Source organism: Pristis pectinata, chromosome 3, assembly GCF_009764475.1.
Source record: "Pristis pectinata isolate sPriPec2 chromosome 3, sPriPec2.1.pri, whole genome shotgun sequence".
Taxonomy (NCBI): domain Eukaryota; kingdom Metazoa; phylum Chordata; class Chondrichthyes; order Rhinopristiformes; family Pristidae; genus Pristis; species Pristis pectinata.
In genome coordinates, this window is record NC_067407.1 from 131,188,486 (window position 1) to 131,214,139 (window position 25,654).

General features: G+C 40.1%; 1 protein-coding gene across 1 annotated transcript; it reads right to left on the minus strand.

The window, feature by feature from the left end:
• Positions 1–640: 640 nt before the first annotated feature.
• On the minus strand, positions 641–25,271 carry LOC127568191 (saccharopine dehydrogenase-like oxidoreductase). Its single transcript, XM_052011664.1, has 12 exons — positions 24,960–25,271; positions 21,962–22,071; positions 18,671–18,751; positions 16,810–16,939; positions 14,719–14,768; positions 11,222–11,352; positions 10,087–10,204; positions 4,578–4,697; positions 4,408–4,464; positions 3,166–3,277; positions 1,378–1,459; positions 641–988 (listed from the first exon to the last, which is right to left on the minus strand). Exons 1-12 carry the CDS (start codon positions 25,144–25,146, stop codon positions 883–885), a joined length of 1,284 nt encoding a protein of 427 aa, XP_051867624.1. The 5' UTR covers positions 25,147–25,271; the 3' UTR covers positions 641–882.
• Between the last annotated feature and the right edge of the window lie 383 nt (positions 25,272–25,654).

A 25,654-nucleotide genomic window follows, 5' to 3' on the forward strand; every position in this document is an offset into this window, starting at 1 on the left:
GACTATCCCAGCCTACCTCAGAATGTGAGCCATGCACACTCACGTATGCCCTTCACGCTTAGGTGCAATGAACAACTTGGTCCCCAATCCTGGTCGCCGATTACCAAGCTCTGTGGGGCACAGGACCTTCCTGCCAAGAATGCAAGGCTTGCCCTGAAGTGTTTTCACGTGCTTCACATTTACCAGAACTCAAACACATTTTGTCTTTGAATGTTACTCACATTTCAGACATTGAAAAATAATCAAGAACTTGAAGTAATAGCATAAGTTAGATTTTAAAATACCTTTAATTGCCTGAAGGATTTTAGTCATTAAGTATTTTCTGGAATTCAATTCAATAAATGTCAATTACCTGAAACTTGCCTCTCTCCCTCGGAGCCATTCCTTACTTTCCTGGCTATAGTACAGTTCCATTTTCCCCACTATGGAAATGAACTACTGTAGATAATCATCTGTAATCTATTCACCTTAAACAATTATGTACCTGATTTAGTAAGAACATTCAAGCCCCAGACCCACCCCTTGTATATTTTCTAAATGCAATGTTCAGTTCCCTATGCTAAGCATGTTCAGATATTTCCATTATTATAAAAGAAAACTCACCAATTCAACTGAAAAATAAGAGTCAACTTTAGTGCGGTTGCAGTCAATATGTTTAATTGCCATTAGAAATTAACACAAAAATAGTATTTTTTCCAAATCCTCAAGAACAAGTCTCTGAAACCATTTATTCCTCTTGATAGTTATACTACAGTGTGGGCAAATAAACTGCTGTTAAAAATTGGTTAAATAAAGGTTTCTTACTGAGTGTAATCTTGTCATTGTGGTAAAAGCAGGACTGCGCATTCTTACAATATGTAGTGCTTCAAATGTATGGAACAATTAAGCTTCAGGCTTGCTGATGACAGTAAACTCAATGCCACGCTTATTCAGTCTTTCAGTGAGTGTAGTCTTTGAGAATACTGCTCCAGGTGTGTACACCCCACCCCTAAAGGAGGAAAAATAATTGCAAACAAATGGCCAAATCTGCATTTAGGGCCCTCATATCTACATCAATTCATACATTTTCACTGGAAAACAGCACAGCCCCGAAATATGCACGTACATTGAAACATTTAATGTCAACAACCCATCAGATCAGCATTAAATATAATCATAGGCTAATAGAAGTAATCATTGACAAATGAAATGCTGTTTCTGAAGTGACAAGGAATTTAAGATTACTTTGAATATGCAGCACAGAAACAGCCCATTCAGCCTGATAATGTGCATAACCCCAAGTACATCTCATTTTGTTATGCCAAGGACCAGGAGGTTTGAGTAAACAGATTTTCACACTTGTAATTAATTTATTCTTATCTAAGTTAGGAAACTCACCGCTTTGGCAATGACTTTTGCTCCCAGAGGATTGTGACAGCTGCCTGCACCATAGCCATCGAGGTGGCAATATAACCGGGTTCTGGGGGAAAAAAGCAGCAAGCCTTGAAATAATGCACTATAGAGAATAAAATAGAAGCAGAAACCTTTTTTGAAAATATGCATTTGCCACTTCGTTCACAAAAAAAAACACCCAACCTGCATAGAAAAGGAGAAAGCATTAAAAACGTTGCTCTACTAATGATGCAATGTGTATACCAGCCTAACATTTGAGAATATTTTACTACTAATATTTGACTACTGAGGTTGACAACATATCATCAAAAATCTTAATGGAAAATTATTCAAATTACTTTTGGTGTATAAACAACTTCAAGGTGATGAGAAAAACGTTGTAATATTTTAAAATACAGTTATCATAAAAATAATTGCCAGATCTACTGTGAAGATGCAAGGCTTTACAGGAAACATGACACCAAATGAGAACCATCAGCAGAAACACATCGAAAAATAAATCACAAATGGAGCCAATGTGTTGATATTTTAATTGTTGGGAACTTAATAGCTCAAATCACATTTATTTTTTGAAACAGTTCCCCATGAAACCAGTGGCAAGGTGATCTCCATGTCTGCAGATTTACTCCTCTTAAGAAATAGGGTTTAAAAAAAAACTAGCACTGGAGGCAGTCCAAAGAGATTTACTCCAGTAACTCCTGGGATGAGAGGGTTGTCTCATGAGCAACTAAAGAAAATAGATCTACATTCCTTGGAGTTCAGAAGAATGAGGGGTGATCTGCCTGAAAAAATACAAGGTCCTTAGGGGGCATAAGATAAGTTTCCACTAGTGGGAGGATCTTGAATGGAGGAAATTGTTAAAAGATTAGGGGGCAGTCTTTTCACACTGAGATGCACAAGAACAACTTCTAGCACAGGATGTTGAGTTTCTGGAATTCTCTACCCTGGAAGGGTTGGAGGTTAGTTCTTTGGAAATATTTAAAGAGGAAGGAGATAAATTTTTGAAGGATCAGGGAATAGAGGGTTATGTGGAATTGGCACAGCAGAGGAGATGAGGCCTGGAGCAGATCAACCATGATCATTTTGAATGATAAAGCAGGCTTGAGGGACTATGTGGCCTACTCCTGCTCTCATTTTCTTGTGTTTTTAAGTTCATGGGTCAGTGCTTCTGACTATTGTGCAAGTCAGAGACAGGGAAGAACACAAACATCATAAGCTGAAGGGTCAAATGCACTTCACATCTAGGCGTTTAAGCTCGAGGCCAGCATACATAGTGTGGTTTCATTCATTTGAATAGGGTTCCAACACTGACTGAAAAAATGTGTCCAGGCAGTGTGTCTTTTGTTGATGGTTTTAATGTGTGGTTTTACTGTGTTGATGTGTGTTTCGATGTACGTGACTAATAAAGATATCTTATCTACTTAAATCCATCTGTGGTTCAAAAACGTTAAAATTAAATGAAAAACATTAAACGTATTTAAATATCTCTGATAAGTTAGCTATCCTGGGACGGGGCCTTAGGATCCAGTGCAGGAAGGTCTCCAGGACAACCAGACTTGTGGGGCCACAAGTAGCAAGTCTCAGGGGCAAGCTGGACAAAGCATGATGCAGTCCAATGTATATGTAAATAGAAATTTGATGGTTGGAGAATTTTAATTAAATCAGTCGATGTCATTACCATAAACCCATCCACTCAACTCTGCCAAAAAAATACGGTATAAGGAGATTTATTTCAAAATTGTATGTTTGATGCAAATAAAAGGTTGCCTGTACCTGGCCCTTTCACTCGGGTGCAGATTTTCACTGAAGGCTTGCCCTTTTGAGGATCTTGTCCTTCGTTATATCCTTCACCAAAGAAAGTCAAGCTGAAAGAGGTTCCTTCCATCTGCAGAACAAAATACAAAAAGATTTTTTCAAAATTTACCTCCATTTGTTGCAATTTCTCTGGTGTGTTTTAAATAGTGCATCTTCAGGCTTTAACTTTCTTACTCTTCTAAGATAAAGTTAGTTATTGGGCAACTTTCCCTAATCCATTTGAGTACTGCAAAGCAAAATCTAAATGGAGTGAAGTACTAAAAGTTATTTTTAATCACACTAAGTGATTATACTGTAACTGTATTAGATATTCAAACATGCAAAGATAACAGCATTATAAATACAGATCTTTAAAAGGAAAAGAAGCTGATTCATTGTAAAACATGCACATGGCATCCTAGGTTGTATAATTAAAAATGGTAAGGCTGAACCACATAAATCAATGATTGAGGCCTCTTAAACCATCTTTTAGTTTTTGGTGTTTTATTTGGGCATCAAGATCATGAAACAAGTCACTGGATAGTGACTGATTTTAGTTATGAGGAAAACCTAAATTAAACCAAAATTAATTAAGAGCTATTAGTTGTTCCAAGTTCCATAACTCCCACATTTTGATGAAGTGATAACAGAAATCAAGAAAAATATTTCTGCTTGGTGAGTCAATAATTGGGGAGACAAATATAAAATGAACAGCAGAAAAACAATGAGAGAAGTTACAAAATGTTTTATGTGAGAGGGTTGCAAGGACATGGAATGGCCTATACAGTTGTAAGAGGGACATGGAAAAATATTTCAAGGGTAATTTGAAATGGAATAGAAAGGAGAACAATTTGACATTTCTTGTGGAGATCAGGCAAACAAATGACAGGCCACATCGTCCCTTGTAAATTTCTACGAATTTATTCTCAGACTTTATTTTTACTTCACTGAATAATTCTACTACATAAAGATATTTTCACAAGGCTACTCACTGTACTAAATTTACATATTAAATAGGCATTTCAAATAAGGTTTAATCTCTAAATTTTATAAATAGAAATATTTCAGGCAGGAAATACAAAATATTCAGTTTTCACCACTTTGCTGGAAGCCAGGCTACTTTGAGAGTGAATGGTCAGATATCATTTATTTGAAAACATAGGACTCATGCTTGTTTTAAACAAACTCAAAACAAAGAAAATATGGGGAAAACAAACATACCTGTTGTTTGGTTGGCCCTTGTTTTGTAAAATATCCACATGAGAAAAACTCTGGATACTATGATACAAAAATCAAAAATTATACAGAATACATTGTCAATATTTTTGAAAATTAAATTTAAAAGGAAACTATAACAGCACTTTACAGATACACTAATCAATACCACTTACTTTGATCATAAGGTTTCTTCCCAATTTACACTTTGTGAAACACCAGAAGAAGAATCCAGCCAACATCAGCATTATGACTGACCCAATTCCACCCACAGCAGCATAGGCACCGTACTGGATCTAAAGAGAATCAGGTAAGCAAAGATGTTAAATGAGACTGGCTCATCTAATTATAAAATGAATTTCTAAAAGTAGATGAAACTGCCGTCTGGCAAGTGGTACCAGAGCATCCAGGCCAGAACTACTAGATTGCACAACAGTTCTTTCCCCCTAGGCTGTCAGGCTCCTGAATACCCTGGTAGACAAATACCACGTCAAAAGCTCTGGTTTGCACAATGGCATACAAGAACTTTGGCTGCTGCTGAACATGTTTATACAATGAGTATAACACACTGAGCTTGTATTTCTCTTGTCCAACTCTGTTTTGCACTAACTCTGCACTAAACTTGTATTTTGTATATACCTTTTTTTTTGCACTATTTGTACTTGCACTTTTTTTTTTGATTTTTGTTTGTGTTTATTGTACATCTTCTGTTCTATGTATGTCCTCTGTTGAGAGAGTCTGGGGGAAACGACATTTCGTTCCGCCACGTGTTTTTACAGTATGGATGAGTGACAATAAAGTAACTTGAACTTGAAACGTATAAATGGCATAATCATAATCAAAAGGTTTCAGTAGCAGAGCAGCACCATGACTACAAAACAGATAGATACTAAACTACAGCTTTCTTGAATTCCCTAAACTCATGTTCCCTTCTGTATAGATAATGGCACCATACAGACAAACCAATTAAAGTGGTTGCCCATGGTAGACTTCCCTTCTTGAAATGATCAATCGACACTCTCCCATTTCCACTTTAGTAATTTACAGATCCTTCAACTGCAGTTGTGAGGTATGTGGTTACATTTTCTCTTTTTTTAAAAATTTGTCTAATATTCTTTTCTGTTCACCTCATCTTCCATCTGGGCAACTTACAGCCTTCTGGATTTAATATTGAATTCCACAACTTCAGGTAGCTTAATTCTTCTGTATCAGTTGCCCATCTGTAATGCTGGTTTAGCATGGGTATTTTTACCCCTTTGTAATTTTTTTTTTACTCAAAGAGGATATGCCCAGCCTGACGTGCTGCTTCCTGCTCTGCAGTTAACAACTCCTACAATCTTCTGCAACACACGTCTCCTACAGTGTGTCTTAGAATCAGATTTATTATCACTGACTTATATCCCGTGAAATTTGTTGTTGTGCGACAGCAGTACAGTGCAAAGACATAAAATTATAAATTACAAAAATAAAATAGTGCAAACAAAAAAGAGTAACTAATAATAATGTTCATGGACTGTTCAGAAATCTGATGGCAGAGGGGAAGAAGCAGTTTCTGAATCATTGAGTGTGGGTCTTCAGGCTCCTGTATCTCCTATAATGGAGTACTGAGATGAGGGCATGTCCCAGATGGTGAGGGTCCTTAGTGATGGATGCTCCCTTCTTGAGGCACCACTGCTTGAAGATGTCCTCAATGGTGGGGAGGGTTGTGCCTGTGATGGAGCTGGCTGAGTCTACAACCCTCTGCAGCCTCCTGCGATCCTGTACATCAGAACCTCCAGACAAGGCTGTGATGTACCCAATCAAAATGCTCACCATTGTATATCTATAGAATATCCCCTACAGTCTTTTATGTTCATGTTCTCACTCTCTAACTGTTCCCATTCACACACTGGCCAGATAATCTTGTTTACAGCTTATTCTCATGGTCACCCTGGTTTTAACTTGTCAGAGACATCCCCCTTCCCCCAGCTAAACAAACTTCTTTTGTCTCCTTCCCAGTTTCGATGAAGGGTCTTCAACCACAAACATTGGCTCTGTTTCTCTTCCCACAGATGTGGCCTGACCTGCTGAATATTTCCAGCATTTTCTGTTTTTATATTATTCCATATCAATAAAATTGGCTCAATAATCTGAAATGGCCTCCAGCTCAAAGGCCATCAGGGTTGGCCATTAAATGCTCGTCTTACCAGTAAATCCTCTGGCATTATTCCTTCTTTTACTTTTGGTTGTGTTAATGTCCACCTCTCATCTTACATGAGTGAAACATGGCCCACATATAATATTGATACTTTCCTTCTCGAACTTGCTGAAATGCTGAGTATTTTTGGCAAGTTCCATTTTTGATCGAATATCTTCCCCAGCAGTGAACCAACACAAAGGAAAAGTTTACTTGGCGTTGTCACTAATCTACCTGTTCCAGATGCATCTGGCCATGACAGCACTAATAGAAAAGGCAAAAGGTACTGTCAACACACTATGCCACACAACACTAGGATTATACCCACAGTCCCATACCCAGAGTCCTGACCTGAAACGTTGACCGCCTGTTTTTCTCCACGGATGCTGCCTGACCTGCTGAGTTCCTCCAGCGTCATACTGTTTTTCATCTTTATACTCAATGTTGTGTCACACTATAATTGAGCTAATTAGGCTGAAGGCAGCTGAAAATTGGGCATGAGGCATTGTGGACCAACATCATCAGCAGTGGCAATGTACACTCTCACAAACAGTTACCCCACGGTCCACCACATCCCTCATCCTAACAGTAGAATCAAGCCAGAGAACAACCTTGGTTCAATGAGCAGAAGAACGTGCCAGAGTAGCAACAGACATACTAAAAAAAATAAGATGCTACTTGATAAAGTTGCAACACAGGAATACATGTGTACTAAACACAAACTGAAAAAAATACACATGTAACAGATAAGAGCCAAACAACCCCACAACCAATGGATCTAACCTCTGCATTCCTGCCACATCAAGTCAGGAATGCCAGTGGACAATTGAATAGCTGACAGGAGGTGGTTCCAAAAACATTCTATCTTCAACTAATGCTGGCCCAGAATATGAGTGTTGAAGACAAAGCCAAGGAGTTTGCAACTGTACTCGGCAAGAAGAGCACAATAGATTCAGTTTCCTCCCGAGATCCCCACCGTTATAGAAGCCAGTGTTCTGCCAATTTGAGACACTTCACATGATATCATGAAATGGCAGAAAGCTCTGGATATAGCAAAGCTCATGGGACAGAAAAGTATCCCAGCTGTAGTACTGTAGTACTTGTGCTTCAGAACTCATTCCACCTCCAGCCAAGCTTTCCTAGTACTGTTACAACACTGGCATCTACTCAATGACATGGAAAATTGCCTTGGTACGTGCTGTTCACTAAAAACAGGACAAGTCCAATCCTGTTAACACGATTCCAATCAGTCCACTCTCAGTCCTGAGCAGTGATGAACGATGTCATGAACACTGCTATCAAGCACTGGAAATAACCTGTTAAGACTATTTTCTTGTAACCTGCTCACTGATGCCCAGTTTGGGTTTCACTAGAATCAGTTAGCTCCAGATTTAATAACAACCTTGGTACAAGCATGGAACAAAATAGTGAATCTCAGTGGTCAGGTAAGAGTGACTGCCATTCACATCAAGGAAGCATTTGACTGATTAAGCAGCCTTGGTAGAACTCATGGGGATCAAGGGAAAAAAATCATTATAATGGCTGAAGTTGCACACTGCATGAAGGAAGTTGGTTATGGTTGTCATTGGTCAGTCATCCAGCTGCAGGACAACATTACAGGAATTCCTCAGGGCATTTTCCTATGCCTAACCATCCTCAACCCTTTGTTCACCTGGATGAGCTTGTGTCCATCATAAAGTTCACCAATGATTGTGAAATCTTCAATTCAATTCATAATTCCTCAGCAAATGAAACAGTCTGTGCTTGTATGCAGAAATAGGCAGTTGTGGCACGAAAATGCCAGGCAGGGTCCACCTCCAATAAGATTCTAGCCACCTACCGTTAACATTCAATGACATCACTATTACCGAGTCCTCCACCATCAACATCCTGGGAGTTACTACTAATCCGAAACCCAGCCAGACCAGCCACAAAGATTTGTGCAACAAGAGCAAGGTTGCAGTTGGATATCATAGAGCAAGTGGCAAATACCCTGACACCCCAAAACCCTTTCACCACAAGTCAGAAGCATGATGGAATACTCTCCACTTGAGTGCAGCTCCAACAACATATGACATGCTTGTCTTCATTAGTTGAGGCATTGAGGTCAAGAATCAGGGAGTTACACTGCAGCTTTATAAAACTCTAGTTAGGCCGCATCTGGAGTCCTGCATTCTGTTCTGGTCGTCCCATTATAGGAAGGATGTGGAGGTTTTGGAGAGGGTGCAGAAGAGGTTTACCAGGATGCTGCCTGGATTAGAGGGCATGTGCTGTAAGGAGAGGTTTGATGAGCTTGGGTTGTTTTCTCCAGAGCAGTGGAGGCTGAGAGGATATCTTATAGAATTTTTAAAATTATGAGAGGCATAGATCGACAGCAGGTTTCTTTATCCCAGGATCAAAATGTCTAATACCAGAGGGCATGCATTTAAAGGTGAGTGAGGCAACACACACACACACAGTGTGCTGGGTGCCTGGAATGCAGTCCCAGGTATGGTAGTGGAGGCAAATACAACAGAGGCGTTTAAAACTCTCTTAGATAGGCACAACAATATGCAGAGAATGGAGGGATATGGACATTACATAGGCAGAAGGGATTAGTTTAGTTTGAAGTCTACCTACTAGTTTAATTAGTTCGGCACAACATTGTGGTCTGAAGGGCCTGGTCCTGTGCTGTACTGTTCCATATTCTAACTCTCAAGCAGTTCAAGACCAACCAGAACAAAGCAGTCTGCTGGACTGACACCCAATCCACCACAACCTTGAACATTCATTCCCTTCACCACCGGAATACTGTAGTTACAGTACCCACCATCTACAAATTGCACTTCTTCCAAGCCTGTATCATCCTGACTTGGAAGTGTACAGTAGCTATATCATCGTCAGTGGATTTCAATCTTAGAACTCGCTAGCCAATAGCATACTGGAGTACCTTCATTAGAAGGACTGTGATGGTTCAAAAAGGTGACCACTCAAGGGCAATTTGTGATAGCCAATAAATTATGGCCTTGCCAGAGACTACACCCCGAGAAATGAATAAAGACATAAGAGACTGCAGATGCTGGAGTCTGGAGCAACAAACAATCTGCTGGAGGAACTCAGTGGGTACAGCAGCATCTGTGGGAGGTAAGTAATCGTCAACATTTCAGGTTGAAACCCTGCATCCCGCACACACTGTTCAACCCGCTGAGTTCCTCCAGCAGAGAAATAAATACATTTAAAAAAGCCTTCCTCCTTGTATAGGAGCAAAAAACAGTGCATGAAGAAACCATTTAAGTCTAAATGTCAAATGGTTATCTTGTTTTTTTTCCCTGGTAAAGGAGAACATTCCAAAAAAAAAACTATGGCTCTGCAACAACAAGTTACATTTTTGAGAAAAACCAAAATCATCAATAAGCCTTTACTTCAAGGTCATGAGAACTACAATTTAGTTTCACTTTTAATGCAATGCAATTTTTGATTAAAATAAACAAACCATAAATATTTAAACAGAGGAAACTAAATGTACTTACAGGACTTTCCTGCAAGTCCTCATACAGGTAACGCTGTGTGCGTTTGACCACAGAGGCATCAGAGCCCAGGAATGGAATAGCATATTGATTCATTTTGTTACTATGAAATACTCCATTTCTGTGAAGAGAAAAGATTGTTCAAGGACATCTCAATCCACATGCAGGTTTATGCAACATTGAGTTTAGAAGAACTGCATTTTTAAACCTTGTCATATTACCAATATAAAATAATCTTATTGCTGTGTCTTCTCCCTAGTAACTCTCCCCTCCCATACACACTTTATCTACACATTATTGCCTTTTCTAAACATCACATTTAAAAAATAATGGGTCAATATACAAGTTAATTGTCATTTAAGGTTGTGAAACAAAAGAGAAGTTGCATACATGTTAATGCAAGCAAACTCAAGCAGAAGAGAAAATATGGATACCAAAGTAGAACTGGTCAAAAGCATCTTAATTTAACTAGGTAACAAAGCATCAAGCACAATGGCAAAGGCACAAATCTAGGGAGCACACTTAAATTAGGACATCACATAAAGAGTGATATACTCATGAAATGAATTGCTTGAAATCCAGTGAAGCTATACAAATAGGTTTGAGAAGGAGCAGAAAGTGGGGGAGGGAGGGTAGGTTAGGGACAGAATGAATAAGAACATAAACATTTGGTGAGAAGTTAGATTCAGAATCACCAAGAGGTTATGATGCACTTCTCAATTCCTTCAGACATGAAGGAGTAGTGTTGTGGGGGCAGGGAATGTGTGGTGGCAATAGAGACATCTAGAACATTTCATGATATAGAGATATATTATGAATCTACAACTGAGGGAAATATTCAGCTTAAAATAAATGCATTGTACATAGTTGTCAAACAATCCATCCCTTTCAAAAGTAACATTACAATTAATCAAATGTGGTTAAATAATTGCAGCAGAAAGCATCTACAGCTGAGCTAAATGAAGCATAATTGAATTGGCTTCAACTCAAATATGTTACCACACATTTTATACTAAAGGAGAATAATCAAAAGAATATCGAATTTGATTTTATAACACTGCTGTTATTTCATCCATGTTATCAACCTCCTTTGGTAAGCAGTAATAGATTTGAAATTTTATATGGAATTTTTTCTCACCTTCGTATTAGTTTGGTCCCAATAATTGGAAGAGGTTTAAATCCAAACTGTCTTCTTAGTTTCCTCAGTTTAGCTTGATCAGACATTCCATGGATTGCTGACTGCCAAGTTCCATCGTGAAAACTGGCACCCTAAAGATACAAATAACTCAGAGGCAGTAACTTCAAACTAAAGTGCAATGAGGCAATTCAAATCTTTTACCTAATTCTACCCACCTTATTTACATCACAGACCTAAAGTGGTGTTGGTTTATTATTGGCACTTGTACTGAGGTACAGTGAAAAACTTGTCTTGCATACTGTTTGTACAGATCAATTCATTACACAGTGCATTGAGGTAGTACAGGATAAAAACAATAACAGAATACAGAGTAAAGTGTCACAGCTACAGAGGAAGTGCCGTGCAGGTAGACAATAAGGTGCAAGGTCATAACAAGGTAGATTGTGAGATTAAGAGTCCATCTCATTGTATAAGGAAACTGTTCAATAGTCTTATAACAGTGGAATAGAAACTGTCCTTGAGCCTGGTGGTATGTGCCCTTAGGCTCCTGTATCTTCTACCTGATAGAAGAGGAGAGAAGAGAGAATGTCCCGGGTGGATGGGGTCTTTGATTATGCTGGCTGCTTCACCAAGGCAGTTAGAGGTATAGACAGTCCATGGAGGGGAGGCTGGTTTCCGTGATGTGCTGGGCAGCGTCCACATCTCTCTGCAATTTCTTGCAGTCCCAGGCAGGTGCATGTACACCACCCCCTTTCCTGAAATAAGTGACTAACTCTTTTGTTTTGCTGACATTGGTAAAATCAATCTCTCAGCAGCTGGAAATATAATGCACACCTTATTAAGTACTTACTAACAACCTTTCCCTCAATGCCAGCAAAACAAAAGAGCTGGTCATTGACTTCAGGAAAGGGGGTAGTGTACATGCACCTGTGGACATCAACGGTGCTGAGGTCAAGAGGGTTGAGAGCTTCAAGTTCCTAGGAGTGAACATCACCAATAGCCTGTCCTGGTCCAACTATGTAGATGCCACGGCCAAGAAAGCTCACCAACACCTCTACTTCCTCAGGAGGCTAAAGAAATTTGACATGTCCCCTTTGACACTCACCAACTTTTATCGATGCAACATAGAAAGCATCCTATCTGGATGCATCATGGCTTGGTATGGCAACTGCTCTGCCCAGGACCGCAAGAAACTGCAGAGAGTTGTGGATACAGCCCAGCGCGTTATGGAAACCAGCCTCCCCTCCATGGACTCTGTCTATACCTCTCGCTGCCTTAGTGAAGCAGCCAGCATAATCAAAGACCACACCCACCTGGGTCATTCTCTCTTCCCCCCTCTCCCATCAGGTAAAAGATTCAGGAGCCTGAGGGAACATACCACCAGGCTCAAGGACAGCTTCTATCCCACTGTGATAAGACTATTGAACGGTTACCTTATACAATGAGATGGACTCTTGACCTCACAATCTACCTTGTTATGACCTTGCACCTTATTGTCTACCTGCAATGCACTTCCCTAAAGCTGTGACACTTTACTCTGTATTCTGTTATTGCTTTTACCTGTACTACCTCAATGCACTCTGTACTAACTCAATGTATCTGCATTGTGTAATGAATTGACCTGTACAATCGGTATGCAAGACAAGTTTTTCCACTGTACCTCGGTACAAGTGACAATAATAAACCAATACCTATTTTCATCTGGAATATAATTACTACAAAGCTATTCAAGTACAATAACTTTCACCAAGAGATAACAACACTTCACACTTAAGCTCATTTTAAACAGCTGGCACTTCTACCAGCTCTTTATCTAATATTTCTCTTGCAACCAAAATAATTAGAAATGGCTTATCTAATCACAATAAAGTTTGCTATATACCTTGCTGTGCACAAATTGCCCACTGCACTCAACTACCCAAAAGTGAATAAACTTCAAAAATAATTTATCTGCTGCAATTAATTTGACCAAAGTGCATAGGAGGAAAGGCAAGCTGGTCATGGAAAAAGATAAGGTTGATCCTTGAGTTAAAGTCTTAATTGGAGGGGGGCTAATTTCAACAGCATAAGGCAGGAGCTGGTAGAAGCCAATTAGGAGCAGCTGTTACAGGGATAAACAATATCCGATGAGGGAAAGGGGGAGGGGGTGTGTTTAAAGGTGAGATGGTTAACCATAGAACAATACAGCACAATACAGGCCCTTCGGCCCACCATGTTGTGCCACCTGTTTTCCCTGTAAGGATAAGTAGTAAAAGAGGTCAACTTGGGAACCTTGATTTACGAAGTAAATTGGAGGTTTGATCAGAAATAATGAAGCACATGTCAGGTATAGGCATTTGGTTTTGAGTGGCTCCTTGGAGGTTTATCGGGGATATAGGTGGTGTCTTAAAGAAATTAGGAAGGGAAAAAAAAGACACAAAATGGCCTTGTCAAACAGGATTAAAGATAATCCCAAAGTTTATTACAAGAAACAAGAGGGTAGCTAGGGAAAGAGTAGGACCCCTCAGGGATCAAAAGGGAAATCTGTGTGTGGAGCCAGAGGATATGAGCAGGATCCTAAATGAATACTTCTCAACAGTATTTACTGGGGAGAAGAATGTAGAGAATGATCCCTTATTCAGAAAGGGCAGTAGGAATAAGTCAAGAACCTACAAGCTGGTGAGCTTTATATCAATAGTAGGGAAATTATTTTGGAAAAAGTTGTAAGGGACAGGATTTTTGTTCACTTGGAAAGGCAGGGACTGATTAGCTGATGGGTGACCTCAGAGGTTTAAAAAATTATGGGGGCCATAGACAGAGTAGATGGTCAGAGTCTTTTTCCTAGGATGGGGGAGTCCAAAATGAGAGAACATAGGTTTAAGGTGATAGTGGAGAAATTTAAAGAAGATCTGAGGGCAAGTTCTCCCACACAGGGAATGATGGGTACATGGAATGAGCTGCCAGAGAATTTAAAAGGTATTTGGACAGGGATGGGCAAGAATTAGAGGGTTACTGGTCTAATGTGGGCAAATGGTATTAGCATAGATAGGCATCATGGTCAGCATGAACAAGTTGGGCTGAAGGGCCTGTTTCTATGCTGTACAACTCTATGACTCAAAGCTATTAATCTAAAAACTAGGCATCTCAAATACATTTCGTTTTCAAAAACCATCCTGATGTGAATTTGAAATAAAAAGATTGGGTTTAAAATATATTCAAATATGCATATAAATGTACATATGCTCTCACAAACAGAATATTTAATACCCAAAACAAGGACCCCATTTATTATTTATATAGTTTTGGGGAAAATACCATGGTTAATAACCAGATATGATTTTAAAAAAAGCACTGCCACCAAATAACAAAATTACTTCCCCAATATTATTCCAAAGGACAGATCCTCTGACTCAACCCAAGCAACATCAAGAAAGAGCTGCATTTAAATTTGTCACCTTAGTTTTTAAATGCCAGAATTTATTATTGAAAACAGTGGTTCAAATAAACAAGAGACAAACCTCTGGTCCTGTCTCCAACACCAGGAAGCTATCGACAGCAGTCAGAGTACCTGAAAAGCAACAACGTAAAAGTAAAGTAAATTTCTTACTGTCTATTGCATCAACATTATAAAAAAAGTCTTATCCTTGTTCAGTTTAAATATTTTCCACACATATAGATCACTCACTAAAGATAGGTTGCATTAGAGGCTAATATTGTTCAAATGATGAGGCAAGTTGCATAATGAAAGAGTGTTAATCTGTGATTTTACAGGCCGCACGAGGAGGCAAGCATTTGAGGTTCTTCTCAGGACAGGTAGTGCTCAACAGGGAATTCTAGAATCAATGAACAGACTCAAATCTTGACTGGAGAAGGTGCACAGACCTTCTAATTTTAATCACCTCTGCTACAGGAAAAGTTTACCTCTCTAGGTTCCCACCCAGCCTCCTCCGCTACAAGGAAAACAAGCCCAGCCCATCCAGTCTCTACTCATAACAGAAACATTTCATCCCTGGCAACATCTTGGTGAATCTCCTCTGCATCTCCAGTACAATCACATTCTTCCCACATTACTGCACACAATAGTCCATCAGAACTGCACACAGTAGTCCCACTGTAACCTAACCAACGATTTATAAAGTTGTACCATAAACTCCCTACTGTTATAGTCTATGTCCTGAATAATGAAGGGAAACATTCCATGAGCCTTCTTAGCCACCTAATCTACCCATTCTCCTAGTTTCAGGGATCGGTGGACGTACATCTGGGTGCCTTTGTTCAACAATACTCTGAGGCCCTAGTCTTATTAGTCCTCCCAAAATGCATCAGCTCGTGCTTACCAGGATCAAATTCCACACCCATTTTACCAACTCATCAATATTGTCCTGTAACCTAAGGCTGTACCCTCCGCATTATCAACACCACCACCAATTTTCACTTCATCTGCAAATTTAATAATTATACCAGCTGCAACGTCATCCAAATCGTTTATTATGTAAGAAATACCTGCACTACTAGCACCGATCCGGCAGTGCCCCACTGGTCACAGGCTTCCAATCACAAAAATAATCTTTGACTTCACCCTCTGCCTCCTATTTCCAAGCTAATTATGGATTCAATTTGTCAAACTGCCTGGGATTCCATGGGATCTAACCTTTTGGGCCAATCTCCCATGCGGAATCTTGTCAAAGGCCTGAGTGAAATCCACATAAACCACACTAACTGCCCTCTTCAATACACTTTGTTACCCCCTGGAAAATTCAATCACATTGATCCGACAAGATCCTCCCCTAACAAAACTACGCTGACCATCTTTAACTAATCCCAGCTTCTACTCATACAGATTAATCTTATCCCTCAGAATGTTTCCAATAGTTTCCCTACCACTGATGTTAGACTCACTGGCCTTTAAATACCTGGCTTATCCCTGCTGCCTTTCTCAGTAAAAGTACCATATTTGCTATTCTCCAGTCATCTAGCACCACACGTGCCCGGTGAAGATTTAAAAATATCTGCCAGAGTCTCAATCTCCTCACATTGCAGCCTGAAATATATCTCATCAGTCCCTAGGGATTCATCCACCTTTAAGACCAATAAGACATATCATACCTCCTTTTTAATGGTAACTCGTTTTAGTATTTCACCATGTATACTGCGTTCCTCCCCCCCACCCCACCACCCCCCCCCACCACCTCAACCCCTGAATTCTCTAATTACAATGTCCTTCTTAGTGAATACAAATGAGAAGTATTCATTGAAGACCTCACCTATACGCTCTGGTTCCAAGCACAGATTGCCCCTTTGATCCCTACTATTAGTCTGGTTATTCTCTTGCCTTTAATATACTTAGAAATTCTGCAATTGAGATTTCTTGCTCTTTTTGCCTTTCCGATTTATACAAGAACCCTCAATGCTTTCTATACTCCAGTTGGGCCTCCCTTGTTTTCAGTTTTCTATACAACCATATTTTTCCTTTCCATTCTTTATCCAGCCCTTGATATCTCTCCACATCCAGGGTTCTTTGTACTTTACCTTTACCCCAGTACTGTAGTTGGTCGATAGCCAAGGCAATGCAACAGAGTTAATCTTCTGTGCTACACATCATAAATTACCTTTCAACTGATCCCTGGTGTAAAGTATACCCATATCTGCTGGAATAGAATCAAATCCACAGCTTCCAACCACATATACTCCTTTCTCAGCTGCTTCTTTGTCATATTTTAGTTGCATGCCTTCCAAAAACTGTGAATAATAAAACAAATGTAAGTGACAGTGACCTTAGGAGCATTGATATACAGAGTGATTTTGGGGTGCAACAGTATAGCTCCCTTAAAGTGGTGACACAGGTGGATAGGGTGGTGAAAAAGGCATTTGGTATGCTTGCTTCGTAAACTGAGGCATTGAGTACAAGAATTGGGTCATCATGTTGCAGCTGTACAAAACATTGGCTAGAATGCACTTGGAGTACTGTTCCAGTTACCATTCTATAGGAAGGATATAGTAGCAATAGAGAGAGTACAGAAGAGATTCACCAGGATGTTGCCTGGAATGGAGGACTATAGTTATAAGGAAAGATTGGATAGGCTGGGTTTATTTTCACTGGAATGTAGAAGGCTGAAGAGTGACCTAATACAGGTTTACAAAATTATGAGAGGCAGAGGCAGGATAGAATCTTCTTCCCAGTGCAGGGGAGTCTAGAATTAGAGGGCACAGGTTTAAGGCAAGAGATGAGAAATTTCCGTAGTGGTTAGCGTAATGCTTTACAGCGCCAGCGACCTGGGTTCAAATCCAGCCACTGTCTGTATGGAGTTTGTACGTTCTCCCCGTGTCTGCGTGGGTTTCCTCTGGGTGCTCCGGTTTCCTCTCACATTCCAAAAGACATACAGGTTAGGAAGTTGTGGGCATGCTATGTTGGCACCGGAAACATGGTGACACTTGCAGGCTTCCCCCCATATCACTATGCAAAAAAATGTATTTCACTGTGTGTTTCGATGTACATGTGACTAATAAAGATATCTTATGAGGGGTAGGTTTTTCCCACACAGATGGTGGTGAATATCTGGAACAAGATGCCAGAAGAGGTGATGGCAGCAGATACAATTACAATATTTAAAAGGTATTTGGACAGGTACTTGGATAGGAATGACTTAGAGGAATATGGGCCTAATGCAGGAAAATGGGATTAGCATAAAAAGGCATCATAGTGAGGGTGGACAAGGTGGGCTGAAAAGGTGTTACTGTGCTATTCATTTCTACGATTCTATTTTTTTTGGCTTAAATTACTCTCAACTATATAATTACATTGAAAAATCTACAATAATTTGAATAGTCAAAATGAAACTTTGCAGATGTTGAATATCTAGGGCAAAGAGATGTAAAAAAATTCAGGCTAACGTTTCAAAAGGGGCCAAGTCAGGACTCTATTGTAGGATTCTATCGGAAAAGTTAAAGTATTGCTTTTATGAGTAGAATATTCTGTTGAGTTTCTTGGAGAAGTAAGAAAGTGATATTTGTAACATCCTACCAATAGATAATATGCAATATCAGGAAGTAGCCCAATTAAAGCATTGGACCACATTCACAACAGAACAATAAAATACCAAATTTTGAGGTACAAAAAATGTTTTCCTTAACAATTATGACAGTATATGAAAAAAAATGTACTTTGCACTGGTCAAAGTTTAGGTACCATAATTCTACACTCAGCTTATTAGTTTTGGATTTTTGCCTATCGATCAGTGTTTCATTCTCCACGTAACCAATTATTATGTAATATAACCAAGTTAAATGGGACCGTACTATTGCCTTTATTACATGCATACAATGCCTGTGGACTTATAGTAGGGATATGCACAAAAACACATGAACATACAGAAAATGTTAAAATTTTCCTCAGTATTTTTACAAAGCATCTTTATATTAGGACATATTTAAATTTATTATCTAATAATTTCTTGAGAAAAATATCAATACCTGAGGTTCACCACTTATGTCAACATAGTGAGTTCCATTTTCAATACAGGCCTTCACCACTGGCTCTCCAAAAAACCTGTACTGATAATAGATATTCTGAAGTTAGCAACTGGCAAAGTCAGGTTGGACTTTACACAAAATATATTTAATTATTTAAAAAGAATAACATCCCAGCTTCCAACTAGCCATGTTGCAGCTGTCAGGGCTCAACACTCAATTCAACAATTTCGGAATACCATCCTTTCGGGTCAGCATCAGAACTAGCCAGTCCTGATGAACTGTCATCAACCTGTAGCATTAACACCGTTTCTCTCAGGTGCCCGACCTGCCGTGTATTTTCAGCATATTCTGTTTGTATTTCCAAAAAGTAGCCCATTTTTAAATATAGACACATGCTTCTTTTCTATTATACACTATGATTAAAGTATCAATCTTTTAGTTAACATTCTGACCATAAAACCCAAAACAAAATTGACATCTGAATGTATTGAAAGATTGAGTAATACCATAGTAATACTTAAATTACATAAAAACACTTCCAGAACAGAAATCTTATTCAAATGATATTAACCAATATTGAAACATTGCATCTGAATTCTGCACAATGGCTGTACTTGCTATTTTTATCCGATTTTACACGGTATCTCAGTAATGAACATACATTATGAAAGCTTTAAAAAAGTTAGTGTATTAGAACATAAAATGAAAGCAAATATATTTTTTTTTAAAAATGTGAGCTAGATAGTTAATTCCAGCCCTGTATTTTTGATTATTCTCAACCTACAATGCTAGATGACACAATAAGTACTGAACTCATTTTCATCCTACGCTTTCCAGCCTTTCTGTACTAAGTGGCAACAGAATTTCATCCCAAACTTTTACTCATAATGACTTATTAGGAACATAGTCACATAGCACAAAAACAGGTCCTTTGGCCCACTAAGTCATGCTGACTATCAAATACTATCTACACTAATCCCATTTACCAGCATTCTCTCTAATAGCATGGTTTACTGTGGAGATTCCAGTGCTCATCTCCATCTGGATCCTTCTTAAATGTTGTGAGAGTACCTGCCTCCACCGCCCCCTCAGGCAGTGAGTTCCAGATTTCAACCAGCCTCTGGGTGAAAAAAATTCTTCCTCAGATGTCCTCTAAACCTCTTGCCTAAGCTCATATCGTCTGATTTTAGACACCTTTCCTATGGGAAAAAGTTTCCTCCTACCTATGGCCCTCATAATTTCGTATACCTCTCAGGTTCCCCCCTCAGCCTCCTTCATTCCAAGGAAAACAAACCCAGCCTATTATGCACTTACACATAAATGAAATGCTCCATTCCAGGCAACATCCTGGTGCATCTCCTCTGCACCTTCTCCATTGTGGCAACCATTATGATTCTTGACTCAAACTTTATTTCAAATACTCTCCATGAATAACTATTTTGCCATTAATTCCCTAGTTAAGAGGAAAGATTCTTAGGGAGAGATGAATCAACCATGGCTAACCAAGGAAGTTCAGGAGGGTATTAAGTTGAAAGAGAAAACTATAAGGAAGCAGAAGCTAACAGTTTAAACTGAAAAAATCAAACTCCAGCAAAGAAGGGGGGGGAGGGGGGAAAATAAACCATAAGGCAAAGAATATAAAAAACAAACAAGAGTTTCTTTAAGCATTAAAAAAGAAGAGCGGGGTTCAAGTGATTGCAAGCCCCTTGGAGAATAAAGAAACAGGAGAAGTTAAACATATTTTTCATCAGTCCTTACAGTAGAAGCAATATGGACATCCCAATAATACTGAATAATGTCAGAGGGGTGGAATTCAATGCCATCAGCATCTCTAGAGGAATAGTATCAGGCAAATTAAAAGGCCTAAAGGAGGCTAAGCCACCTCCTAGCAAAATCAGCTTGGCTTCATGAAGGGGAAATCAGGTCTAACAAATCTATCAAGGGTTTTTTTTTGAAGAAGTCTTGACTAGAGTGGCAACAAGGGAATCAGTGGATGTATTATATTTGGACTTCCAGAAGATGTTCAACAAAGTGCCTCACGAGACGTTAAGTCACAAAATGAATGCCTGTGTCATTGGTGACAATATATTGGCATGGATAGAGGACTGGCTAACAGTCAAGGAGCAGTGACTAGGGATAAGGGTGTCACTTTCAGGTAACCAGTAGGGTATCATAGGGATCAGTGCTGGGACCACAACTGTTTGCAATTGATGTAAACGACTTGGCAAAAGGAAGCAAACATACAGTCATCAAATTTCAGACAACAAAGAAAAAATAGGTGGGAAAGTGAGTTGCAAGGAAGATACAGTTTATGCTACATGGGAAAATGTGAAGTTTATCATTTTACAAGGAAGAACAGAAGAGCAGAGTATTCTTTCAACACAGAAATTTGCAGCACAAAGTGATGTGGAGGTCATAGTGTACGAAACACAGAAAACAAACACATAAATGCATCATGTAATAGGGAAGGCTAATGGAATTATGTAATTTATTTCGAGGGGATTGTGGCATAAAAGTAGGGAAACCTTACTGCAACCGTACAAAGCACTAATGAGATCACATCACAACTAATGTAAAAAAATTTTAGCTCCCCTTATTAAAGAAAGATACTATTTCATTGGAGGTGGTTCAGAGAATGTCCACTAAGATGACCCTGGGTATGGGGGGATCATTTTAAGAGGAAAGTTAAACAGATTGGGACTCTACTCAATGGAATTTAGAAAAATGAGATCTATTGAAACACAAGACTCTTTTGTGAGAAAGAGGCTTACACAAAGTAAAAACTAAGAGGATACTTCCTTGCATGGGAGAGTCCAGAAACATCCAGAGTGATTTCAGAACAAGGGGTCACCAATTTAATACTGAGATGAGAAAGAATTTGTCCTCTCAGAAGGTTGAATCTTTGTAAATGTGGGGGAAAGATGCTTAATGTGTATATTTGAGGCTGAGATAGATAAACTTCTAACCAGTAAGTGAATCAAAGGTTACAGAGGAAGGGCAGGAAAGTGGATTTGAGCAATGTTGGATCAGCCATGATCCTACTTAACGACAGAGCAGGCTTGAAGGACTGAATGGCCTACTCTTGTTCCCACTTATGGTTCCATCCTATATTCTTAGTGTACACAGATGATAGTATATCATTTACTAAAAATTAAAACTCCCCCCTTAAATGAAAAACATACATTTTAAATAATGCCATAATAGTATTTAAACATTGAAAGCTAACAGAAAACAAAATGCTCCAGTGAGGTAAACAGGTTGCCTCCTTTTGTGTTCTAAAGGTATACTTACTGGTCCTACACAGTTGAGGATCACCGATCCCTGCTGGCACATTGCAGCAAGTGAGGATGGATCATTTATATCACAGATTATGCATTCTTTGGACTTGATTTCCGGAGTTCCTGAAACAAGATTATTTTATTGGAAGAATTTAATCCAATTGTATCAGAAAACATTTTTAAAAATAATGGTTTTTTTCTAATAGAATGTGAAATATTTTATTTAAAACTGACATACTGGCATGTGTCAAATACTGATAGATTCTTAAAAAAAACCTTTCTGGCTTTGTTGGACACCTTTGTAGTATTAAATGACTATATCCAACAGCATTGAATGTTTGAATTCAGTCACATCCACATACTGCATGGAAACCAGGTGTTCAATGCCCTGGGGAGCAAATAGGAGCAAAGCTTCCATTTGGTCTTGTACCTCCCAGCAATGGATGAAAAACATTGGCTGGCTTTCAACAAGCTCCTCTGCCCTTCTGCAGCTGAGACACAATGTTAAAAAAAGCTATTTATAATTTGGCATAACCTGCAGTATTAGAGCTAACATTCCAACTAAACTGCATAGAATTGAAACTATTCTTTTAAACGCGAGATTAATAAATGCAGTTTTTCTTCTGCCATCCTGTCAGGGCTAAATTACAAGTCTGAATAGTTGAGCAATCTGCAGCTGCAGGGCAGAGACAAAGCACAGTGGTAATGTTTATTATTGAACTGGACTTGTAGATTAGGAGGGTTCCAATGCAATTATGTTTGAAATTAATGAGGTTAACTCTAGTTTTTTGAAAAACATAATTATTAGCATAATATAAACTAATTGTAGCTTTGGCTAAGGACTTCATCCCCTAGGCTGTTATCCCACACACATCCTTGGATGCTCAAATGACAACTAAATGCATAGACCTGGGGTAACCTCTAAACCACCTATTTAGGTAATCACAAAAACTGCAGACTTATAGAGTTATCCATCTCAAAACATTGCTCATCACTGCTTCTTGAATACCACAATGCCATAGAAAATTTCACCAACATCTTTGTCAGAGTGGATTCTTCCCAAAATTCTTTTCACAGCTCTCGCTAGTTTCACTCAACACAAAATACAATATATCAAGACATTCACCAGGGTGTTGCCTGGAATGGAGGGCTGTAGCTCAAAGGAGAAATTAGAAAAGCTGGGTTTATTTTCACTGGAAAGTAGGAGGCCGAGTGATGACCTTAGAGAGATGTACAAAATTAGGAGGGGCATAGATAGGATGGACAGTCAGAATCTTTTTCCCAGGGCAGTGGAGTCCAGAATTAGAAGGCACAGATTTAAGGCAAAAGGTAAGAAATTTAAAGGAGATCTGAAGGGCAAATTTTTCCACACAGAGAGTGGTGAAGATCTGGAAAGAGCTGCCAGAGAAGGAGAGAGGGACAGATACAATTACAACATTTAAAAGGTGTTTGGACAGGTACTTAGATAGGAAAGACAGAGGGATACAGGCCTAATGCAGGCAAATGGGATTAGCATTGATAGTCATCATGGTCGGCATGGACAAGGTGGGCTGAATGAGCCAGTTTCTGTGCTGTACATTTCTAAGACCTCCATTGCCTATATCCTGGATAGAAACCCTCCTATGAATATAATCTATTCACTCAACCTTGGGCTCTCTTTTTCCCCCACACAATGGCTTCAAAATAAACTTCAAGTCCATTACAGCCTGTTGATGACTGATCACCCACACTATAACATCCTGTAGGGGCAATTTTTGCCAGAATCTCCACTGGAACACCCAAATTTCTATTAGTTACTACAACAACTCATAGTCTGACTCCTAATTCTCAAAAAAATCTTCTCTGCTACTTACAAGCCTCAAGTCAGGACTGAGATAGAATAGGTGCAACTGGAAAAGAGCCTACTCAACAACATCCAGAGTAAAGCACTCCATCCACCACCCACTCACTTCCTCCATCATCACGTTTCCAATACTAATATACTGTACGTACCCTCTTCAGTACTAATCAACCATTTTTCCAAATAATGGAAATCCCACCCATCTTGCTGTACTTGTCCCTGTATTCAGATTTGTTATGTCTACACCTTCCACAGTGCCTTTGTTCATCTCATTCGCACTACTTCTCCCATAAGTGTGAAATACCTCATGTCACTTGGTTGCAGATTAATGATCCTATAAATCCATCCCTGTTTTTCTCAAACTGCAAATATCAATGACAAAAACAGCATTTACATTAAAGAGTCCCAAAGTTGAACACATTTCCTCTACTAATTCCTCCCTTCCCCACCTCCCTATGGCAGACTAACCCCCATCCTCGAGCCTGGCTGATTCCCATCCATCCCCTCCAAACCCAGGCCCGGCCCTCTCTTCCCCATCTCCCTGGTCCAAGTGTCACTCCCCCCACCACCCTCCCCATGACAGGGTCAAGCCATCTCTCCCACCATCTCTCTGCCCTGCCCCTCCCCCAACCAACCCCCACCCCCTCATGACTATCTAGGCCACCTCCCCTCCCTCCCCATGACTATCTAGGCTCTCCCCATGACTATCTTAGCCACCCCCCCCCCCCTTCTCCCTCCTCTCTCTCCCCCACAATCACCGTGCCAGGCTGTTTCTCCCTCCATCCAAACCCTTACCCTATCACCAGAGTGGGGGAGTTGGGGGGGGGGGGTATTTTTCTCTATTCCCTTCTTGTGACGGGCCTCTCTCGCTTTTCCTTTCTTCACCACCCTTTCCTTAACTGACCTGCCCCCCCCCCCCCCCACCACCACCACCAAACCCACCCTACACCTCATCAGGGGGCCTTCACCCGTCCCCATCCCCAGTTACAGGCCTCACCCCCTCTCTATCCCCACACCCCCCACCACAACGCACTTGCTTCCTGACCATCCCCGATCCACAGGCCTAGCGCTATCTCTTTCTACTGACCCCCACCCCGCGGCCCTCCATTCCCCGGGCCCGGTTGTTTTCTACCGCTCCCTGCCGCCTCGACCGTCTCCCCGCCGCACTCACCCAAGGCGTCGGCCGCTCGCCCCAGCGCTTGCTCCAGTTTGCCTCGGTTCCTGCCGGCGACGGCCCAGGTCAGAGGCTCCGACCCCTCGTCGGCGGCTGCCACCCGCGCCACCTCCTCCACCACGTACTGTCCGGTGAAGCCAGAGGCGCCGAACACGATGAGCTTGTAAGGTCGGGCTGCCGCCATCGCCGGGAAGTCCTCGGGATCAGCGAGGGAGCTGGAGCACGTCTCTAACCGTCAGCGCCCAACCCCTGCTGTAAAACCAGCGCTGCACAGCCGGATAAATACAACCCGCACCCAGCACACGGGCAGGTGCTTGTGTCAGAAAGAATGCAAAACAAACACCCGCACTGAAACCGCATCATATTCTTTCAACCATTATTGGTATTGGTTTATTATTGTCATATGTACCGGGATACAGTGAAAAGTTTTTGTATGCTACCAAGACAGATCATTCCATGTTTAAGTACAGCGAGGTGGTAAATAGAAAATCAGAATGCAGAATATAGTGTTGCGGTTACAGAGAAAGTGTCCTGCAGATAAATTTCCTCTTTTTCTTTTTAAAAATCATCCCCACTGGACGATCTGCCATTTAGTTTATTTTGTAGCCAGCTTGCTCTTTATTCTGTTAATTGTCCCCAACTCCTTGCGTTCTAGGAATACCTGAAATGTCTTATTCTCTCCAGTTTAACAG